This window comes from Glandiceps talaboti, chromosome 8 (assembly GCF_964340395.1).
Source record: "Glandiceps talaboti chromosome 8, keGlaTala1.1, whole genome shotgun sequence".
NCBI lineage: Eukaryota > Metazoa > Hemichordata > Enteropneusta > Spengelidae > Glandiceps > Glandiceps talaboti.
In genome coordinates this window covers 16517149-16526685 of record NC_135556.1, presented here as the reverse complement: position 1 = coordinate 16526685, position 9537 = coordinate 16517149, and the positions used below count along the sequence as shown (strand labels likewise).

The 9537-nt window shown below is 35.5% G+C and overlaps 1 protein-coding gene across 2 annotated transcripts; it reads right to left on the bottom strand.

The window, feature by feature from the left end:
* Nucleotides 1-251: 251 nt before the first annotated feature.
* LOC144438609 (magnesium transporter NIPA2-like) lies at nt 252-9337 on the bottom strand. Of its 2 annotated transcripts, XM_078127708.1 has the most exons (7): nt 9235-9337; nt 7927-8012; nt 4013-4207; nt 3329-3385; nt 2705-2795; nt 1561-1721; nt 252-1193 (listed from the first exon to the last, which is right to left on the bottom strand). In XM_078127708.1, the coding sequence occupies exons 3-7, from the start codon at nt 4152-4154 to the stop codon at nt 514-516; spliced, it is 1131 nt and encodes a 376-aa protein (XP_077983834.1). In that variant the 5' UTR covers nt 4155-4207; nt 7927-8012; nt 9235-9337; the 3' UTR covers nt 252-513. The 2 variants fall into 2 exon arrangements, with proteins under 2 accessions (XP_077983834.1, XP_077983833.1); XM_078127707.1 differs by lacking the exon at nt 7927-8012 and having other exon boundaries at nt 9235-9331.
* Nucleotides 9338-9537: the final 200 nt, after the last annotated feature.

Here is a 9537-nt window from a genome sequence, read left to right as displayed (position 1 = left end):
GTCCTGAACTACATGTAGGGGTGCAGATATGGGTGAACTACATGTAGGGGTGCAGATATGGGTGATAGAATAATGTTTCAAAGCAAAGTCACCCGTCATGCAAATAGACACTATAGTTTACAGAACTATACTCTCAGTTCCTTCACTTGTGTGATAGCATTATGAATCATCAATAAACTATTGTTTGCATTTCTACATTGCAAATAAATGAGTTTTATTAGATATCATTTGAGTTACTAAAAAGTTGAGTTATCTATACATTGACTTTCCCCTCTAAAAATTACAGACATTTGTAAATATATGTGACTAAGTATTTATCATTATTTGTTTCCTCTTTCCAATCTTTTTAATTTCTCAAAAAAATGTGACATTCACTTGACCCATAATTCATATAAAAGCACCATTTCATAAATTTAAAACTAAAAGGCATCGGATGTATTTTGAAGCTAAAATATTTACAGCGAAAGCGTAATCAGTTTTTAGGCAAGATAGTTGAACATATGAAACCTGGTTTCACTTAAAGCTGTTCATTTCAATTTCTTCAAAACTATTGTCAGTTTCGTCTTCAATTAAGGCAGTATTGTCAGATATTCCTGCATTGTCTAAATCACTGTCAGCGTCACTACGTTCTATACTGTTCATCAGTCTGTCTGAAGCCGAGTCTTCTCTGTACTCTGTTGAGGTGTTACCCTGAAGGTGATGCATTGCTACTGGGAGGTTATGAATAGTCAGCTCCATGTCTTTGAATGCATGGAGAAGAAATATCCCAACAATAATGGTCAGAAATCCACACACGCTACCTATGGTATCTTTTACACCCAGAGTTCTCCATTCCTTGAATAGGATAGCTGACGCTGTGATCACACTTGTTGTGAAAAATACGTAATAAATAGGAGTGACCACGGAAGTGTTGAAAATGTCTAGAGACTTGTTGAGGTAGTTCAGCTGTGTTGTAATGAACGTAACCAATGCAATCAACAATACCCATGTTAATGGATGAAGAAATATATTCTTGCCCGCAAACATCTGTTTGACACCAATGCCGAGGCCTTTACATGCCATCACTGACAAAGAACCAATCACAGAGCAGATGGTTATGTATACTAAAATGTTGGTTTGGCCATGACGAGGAGCGGTATAAAATATTAGTATCATTGAAGAGGTGAAGACAGCAGTTGCATAGACGATGAAGCCTGTAAGTGAAGTAAAACAAAACAACACAGATGTCATGTAATGAATGTACATACTCATAGATTGTATGAAAAAACAGAAGAGTGTAAATGATTTGTGCATGTATAATTCAGACATTCTGTTCCGTAACTAATTTGTGTTTAGTGAAGATTGTTCACTTTGATTTTGCTTTACTATATGCTGAGGTGATCATTTTAATGTTTACACTTCTATTCTTGATACAGGGTGTGCCTCCATCAGCTTATACATTTGTCTCAAAGAAGGTCACACACCTGCATTTCTTTGCTTGAGGGCGCTGTTCACCTGAAAGGTCTATCTAACATAGATGCTAGAGGGCGCTGTTTGACATAGATGATGACCTAGACTTACCAGGGGCCTGCATCATTCTGGCCAACTCATCTAATGTATCAACTGTAGCTTCTTGTGGAGCATGGATTACCATTACGGTGGAGCCAACAATACTCAGTGTACAGCCTACTTTACCTAAAAGGTTGAGGGACTCGTTCAAACAGAAAGATGACAGGACTGCCCTGTAATGGATGGATGGATGGACATTACACTGTATCATGATTACTGTAGAAAATACATATCAAGATGTTGGTACCAATTTTACCCAATAACTGAGTGTAGGGATTTCTTGTTACTGTGTTTCTCAATGAAGCTCTCTCTCTGTGTAGACTAACTTAGTGAGTAAAGAAATGTTCACATGAATTTCTCATTAAACTGGTTACAGTATGTGTGTGTGTGAGAGAGAGAGAGAGAGAGAGAGAGAGAGAGAGAGAGAGAGAGAGAGAGAGAGAGAGAGAGAGAGAGAGAGAGAGAGAGAGAGAGAGAGAGAGAGAGAGAGAGAGAGAGAGAGAGGAGAGAGGGAGGGAGGGAGGGAGGGAGGGAGGGAGGGAGGGAGGGAGGGAGGGAGGGAGGGAGGGAGGGAGGGAGGGAGGGAGGGAGGGAGGGAGGGAGGGAGGGAGGGAGGGAGGGAGGGGAGGGAGGGAGGGAGGGAGGGAGGGAGGGAGGGAGGGAGGGAGAGAGAGAGAGAGAGAGAGAGAGAGAGAGAGGAGAGAGAGAGAGAGAGAGAGAGAGAGAGAGAGAGAGAGAGAGGGAGAGAGAGAGAGAGAGAAGAGAGAGAGAGAGAGAGAGAGAGAGAGAGAGAGAGAGAGAGAAGAGAGAGAGAGAGAGAGAGAGAGAGAGAGTAAATATGTCAAGCCTCCCTATCTACTTCTTATCAACAGCTAATATAAGTAAATCTTCACATCGGTGCAGTAAGGTCATATCTGCTATACATTTATACAATTGTTTAGCAGACAGTGTTTTTAGGTTGGGGAACCCCAGTGACAGAAAGGGAAAAAAGGGGTAAAAATGGCAGTGTTTCCCCGTAGAGTCTATGGTAATTTTGTTTGGGAACCCAGATAAATGTAGGTGATGTATAATTTTAAAAACAAACAAATATAGAAACTTTTGTAGATTGTTCCTTGTTTATGTCAACTTTTCAATATTATATGAATATTATACTCACGTGACAAGCACACTGAGAGCTCCTAATGGTGTAACTAGAGTTGCAGGTGCAAATGCATATGCAGCAAAGTTGGCAAATTCACCAAGTCCCACTGGAAGGGAATAAATGAAGCAATGTTCCCTTACATCACATTTCTATGTCAATTTCCTACGCATATGATATACTGGTATATTATGTACTAAAATTAAAAAAATTGTGTGTTTCCAATAACCTGACTGATCCTAGTTTAACCTGCCGACCCTAAACATTTTAAAAAAACATTTAAAACGAAAAGTTAAGAAAAACTGATCTGTGTCTTCTTGACCTTCATGTATGTATGTGTTCTTCCCCCAGTCATGTCTATATCAAACTATCACAGAAGGGTATAGTGACTGACATTTTGTTTGTTTCTGGGAAATAAAAATGAATATTAGCAGGTAAAGAAGCTTGTTTGTAAGATTGGGAAGAGACATAATTATTCAAAGACATTTGGAATAGTAGTAACTAGAGATGGTTATTGCACTACACCAATTAATCACTTTTATAACCATCTTTGAACAGTAAATCTCACTGGCTTCCTAACCCAAAGTAAACTTCATGCTAATTTCACAGTTAATATAAAAAGCAAAATCAAAGATTACTTACTTGATAAAAATCCGGCCCACCAAATCCATTCCTTTAAGTAACCAAACCCACCATCACCTAGGAAACATGGTAAAATAATAAAGTTGAACAGTCTTAGTTTTTATATATAAAGTAGTATACATAGTCAAGATGAGGTCTGTGAAAATAGTTTTGGTGAATTATGACGAATTTGAAATCATTCAAATTTTCATCTGATCATTTTTGAAATGCCTGAATGAAATCACAAAATATAATACTTACAACATAAAACATGGGACAGGTTTGAAGTGTCTAATATATGTGTGTGTGTGTGTGTGTGTGTGTACACACAAACACATACACACACACACACACACACACACACACACACACACACACACACACACACACACATATATATATAGACTACATCCACAGACTAAGGATCATTTTTATATCATGCCTGAATACCAGGGTAGAATGATATTGCCATAGTAAATCAAATACAATACTAATAATAAGTAGTATGTTTTAATATGCAGCCACAATTGCCTCAGAAGTATTCTCAGCTTCAATGTGCCCCTTTTACATGTAAAATGTCCAAATAGACTATGTTGATTACCACAATATTATCTGTCAGTGAATGAAGATTACATGATGTACATTTACATTGTTTTCATACATACAGATATTCAGGTGTAGTATATTTAGTGAAATGACCTTTACCTGCTCTCTGTGCATATTTGGATAACCTGATAAGTGCCATCTTCTTCAATATAAAGCTAGATCCGATGAAAAGACTGGAACTGATCGCAAGCCCTAATCCTATATAAAAGTCTTTACTGGAGATATTTGCATCCTCACCCATGGTTGATTGGTTGAGTGTTATTAACTCTGAGGGACTCTCACCACTTCCAGTGTCTGTAATATGGTATATGTGGATGAAGGGTGCAGAATGAAAAAAAAAAAGACACATTGGTATACTGTACAATAGTCACGTCTGTAGACCCCTAATACTCAAAGTTACCATTACTGAGGTTTACTTGTGTTATTATCAGATTAAGGTTGGTGAGATACATAAAGAGATTGGCTATGAGTAAGCATGTTTTTAAGGTAGAATGTGCCTCGGGGACAAAGTTACTGAAAAACCGAAGTTCTTAAAATCTCTCCAAACTTTCCCATATAGAAACTTGTTTCTTGTACCTTTGAATGATAAAAGAAATTTGGAGGTCCACCATCTTGTTTTCAAGGAAACTGATGATCTTTTATTTTCCCCATAGAGTTAACACAGTATTTGGCGGCCATATTGGATTCTACAATGGATTAATTTTGATAACATTTTGGCCTTTTTAAAAAAAATTTGTATGGTGACCCCTGAATTTTTTCCGTGATTTTAACTGAGAATGGGTTTGCGATTTCTCTAACTAAGTATCAGCAAAAGTTAAACAGTTTATTTCCGAGGCGCATTTCAAGGATTACAACTTGAGCATAAGAATTTTTTAGAATGAACCACACTACGCTTAAAGACTCCCTTGCTGATTTGTTAGCCAGATATTATCAAAGGGGAACACCACTCAAGAAAACACAGACATTTTCATAAACTATGAGTTCTGGAAAGTCATTTTATGATGTTACATCACTTCAATTACTTGCGACTTTGGAGAAATATCAAGTTGGTCTTGTGCCTCATAGGATATCTATGCTGTGGGCCAATGCACCATGGGAGTCAGCAGAAATACTATATTCATGGTTGAACAATGAATATTCATGACTTCTAAGTGCCTATTCCCTTCAGTGTAGATCTCTCATGAATGTTGACTCCTGTGACACATTAGCCCACAGTAAAGATACTATAAAGACACAAGATCAACTTGATGTTTCTTTGAAATCGCAAGGTGATGGAAAATAATGAAATGACTCTCCAAAGACCATAGTTTATGACGATGAGTTTATTTCCTGGAGTGGCATTCCCCTTTAACCTGATGTTGACACCAGACCAGCCAGGTATTGACCATTCCTAGTAACATACAGTGCATTACTTATGAGGTTTTAATGCCAGTCTGGGGTTAGCACTCACCCAATGCTGGCCCAGACTGTCATACAGCAATTCTAAAGCTATGCTATACAGTACACATTGCGTTGACTAGCAGAAGAAAGTAATATCTCACTGACAAGTATTTAAGTAATAAACCAGTGTAAACCTGTTGATAGTGGTTCTCTGGTAAACTACAGTACCATGGTTTATTGGAACCACACTATTTTACAGTATGGCATGTAATCACACTAAATGGTGCAAGTTCATAACAGGGGTGTGTTATATGTAAACATAATGCAATTGTATTTTCCATATTTAATACTGTACATGTCTATACATGCCAGCTGCAAACACAACTTATTCATATGACGTGGTCAGTACGCTGTGTTACTTTCTTCTGGTAATCACTATTCTACAGAAACTAACACTGCAAACATTCTCTACTTTACATTTTAACAACATATGCTGCATTCACAGTGTTAGCATGGCAATCAAAATCTACAACATCATGGTGCATAATATATATATATATATATATATATATATATATATATATATATATATATATATATATATATATATATATATATATATATATATATATATATATATATATATATCCATAATATAGTAAAATTAACATTTAGAAAATGACAGAATTCATAAGAATTCATATGAGGAAAATAGAAATAGTTTAATAATTAATCTAAAATTACTCATAAAACAGTCATAATTACAATGTTTCATTTATAATTTATGTGAATATTGTATTTGAATAAAGATTATAGTTAATACATATTATACTAACACACTGTCTGTGACAGGTAATCATTACAAAAAATATGGAGAGAAGGCAAACATATACATGCATGTTTCAGTCAGCATAAGACAGTTGCATAGCAGCACAGATACCTCAGATTAGGTTTCAGCTACGAAAGATCACATCCACTGAATTGCACTTCACTAAAATTACAGAATACACGGAGCATCTTGATTCATGTATACTGCAAATTTGTTATATGTTTTAAGGCCCACAGATGATTAATAGTTTGTTGAACAAACATGTAAACATAGGAAGAAATATTGTGTCTGCCTGTGGTGTTATACATGTACCTCACATGGAGTACATCTTGTCAAAATACAAATTATTTCCTGGAGTGGCGTTCCCCTCTTAAACATATGTATATTATATGCATATAGATATATACATGGATTTTATCCTGAGGCAAATTTTCATTACATAAATATGGCTTCATAAAATATTTTAGATTCTGGAGCTAATCCCTTGTAATTTGCACTACACTAATACATAGTCTATGTATGTATTTATAAACTGAGTTCTTCAGAAAACGGAGTCTAAATCAGACAGTTGGCAATTTGCAGACATTGTTCTAAAGATATTGAAGAGTTGAAACGAAGGGGGGGGGGGATAATACAAAAAATGAGACTCTCTTTCACTCAACAAACTCAATATTTCTTCAATGTACATGTTCTTCATAGCACATATTTAGCGCGGCATACATGTTCATCATAGCACATATTTCAGCCTGGCATCCATACTGTTCTGTTTTGTGGTTTATACCCCAGCGACTTGTCATCCATGGTCTTGTTATCTTAGCCTATGTACCATTGGTCTACATTTTGTACAGTAGTAAATGTCATAACCACTAGGTTCTGGTAAGTCCTTACATTTCGTGTGATCATTGAGCCATCCTGCAGAACTATTTATCAAAGTAAGTGTGCTGCAAAGTAAGTGTGCTGCAAAAACTGTCACTCTTTAGGCCGAGTAGTTTGTCAATGTTATAGATTAGACTAAGATTGTATTCAAAGAGGTAATTTATGAAGACAGGGTTAGGATTATTGTTTCTAATAACAGATGACAGAGAAAGGCTAAATTGAGACTAGATATTTACACACAGAAGCAAAATAGATAATTACTCTGAAGTAAGAAGTTTTGCAAGAGATTGCTATACACATTTCATGTACACCTTTCCAATGTACGGTGCCCTCTAGTGTTATATACATAATTTTGTGCATCTTAGCATTTGAATCTTAATTCTTATAGATTTTTTTTATTCTTGAGAAGGTGACATTCATTTGGAAAGATACACACTGAACAGGGAAGATTCCAATTTCTTTGCTATGTCCCAGCTGGTCCAAAGACTACTCATGTTAAAACGAATTTTGAAGTTTTATCACATTAACAGAAATTGATTTGATGTGATTACCTAACAATTTCTAAATACGCATTTCATTGTCTGTGGTCTGAACAGTTTATGTCATGTAGTCTGGCTGAGTGAAAGGAATATTTGTTACTTTTGAGACTGAGATTATTCAAGTGCCTAAACATGATCTTCGACCATGACATCACAAAGTTTTGGAAAACCCAAGCTTATGCATTCGCAGTGCTAGTATGCAATCATCATGCAGTTTACAAAAAAGTTACAAGTTCTAATTAGATAGTCAAGTTAAATTTACAGTAAAAGTGTTTCCATAATAATGAGTTGGTGAGTTTGTGACAAAACAAAGCACTACAAAATCACAACATGCATCAAACCAACATACATCATTAGTAACTTTGAAGTACATACGCAGATACCAGTACCTGACTTGATTTTTTGATTTGATTTCAATGGAATTAATAACTTATCACAAGTCCACCGTTTGTACCATTGAGTATGAGTGCAATATCTGAAACATTATAAATGAGAACACACGACAAATACATACATGAAATGAATGTGAACAATATCAATCAAAGGGTATACAAAGTTGTATATGAGTGAATTGCATCTCATTATGCATTTAAGTAATAGACACCCAGTGCCTAAAAGATGTGTTACTGGTACCACAATGAAGGTATGTATCTGTAGAAAAGACAGTGGTATGATTTTACTTGTGATGTTATGTACATGCATACATGTGAGAGGAGGAAATAACTTGAATACAGGTCATATGTTGAAGTATATACACAATGTTACAAACATACATGTATGCACTTTGGGAGGGCTAGAGGTAATCATAGTTTGTGAACAATATTGGAGCTGAAAGTATTGATTAATTTTTGTATATTTGTCAACAATTGCTTTGGGTGTGGCATGTACCAGAGATGATAGATCCAAAACAGGTAAAGAAAAAATGCAGATAATACTATGTGGGTGATACTTTCATGGTCAGTTCTTTGCTGATCTTAAAATATTTTTACTATTCTAATGTATACAAAAAGTATATCCAAAATAGAATGTGGCCTGTGTTTATGCTGATGATTAATCATGTCACCATAATTTGGCATTTGGAGTCAATTTTATTAATATTATACTTAAATAATCCTGCTTGCATACAAGTGCAGTAAATCAGGACTACATTCTGACAGACTGTTTGTTGTCCATTGCTTCCCCAAAGAACCCAATCAACAATAGTCAGTCTTACTCATTTTACAAACTGGATCACTTGAACGGCCAGGGTGACCTAACAACTACCATTTGTTATATCAATTCAGTTGTATTGTGTAACCAAATCTACATGTGTATACTGGTATAGATTTTTTGATTTTTCAAGGAGTATAATGTATGCATAAATGTAGATTACAAAAACTTCATTTTTCATTACAGGGATATTCAGTTGTACAGTCAAAACCCACAAGGCGACTGTACGTGGAGTTCAAAGTAAAATCAGACCATGGAGAGGTGGGAAGGACAAACAAACCCCATACATGTTTTTGTAGATAGAGAGGTTACGTCATAGTTATACGACTCTAATAATGATCTATTATTGAGATAATAGATCTGTGCTCTAAAATTAGCTACTTCAATTTTCAGGCTACAACTCACAAGTGAAAACTAGTCGAAAAAGTGAACATAAACTGCATGCTTAATTAAGGGTTTCGCAAAACGATCGGTTAATTATTACTTACAATTGGGATCCAACTCGGCCATTTTATGACGACACGAAACACATTTCTGTGACTAGTTTTAATCTCAGGTATACCGGAAGCATATCATGCACATCGAGCCATATTGACGCGTAATCGTAATTACGTATTTGTAGTCTGTTGTACGTCCTGTATTAAAGTTCACCATATGGTATTATAGATAAAAATATTAATTTAAAACAGAATTATATAGATAATTCATTCATTAAAAGCAATAAATATAGTTATTGTAATTGTCAAAGGGGATAAAAAAAAAATTACATTTAAAACAGAGTAACGAACCAC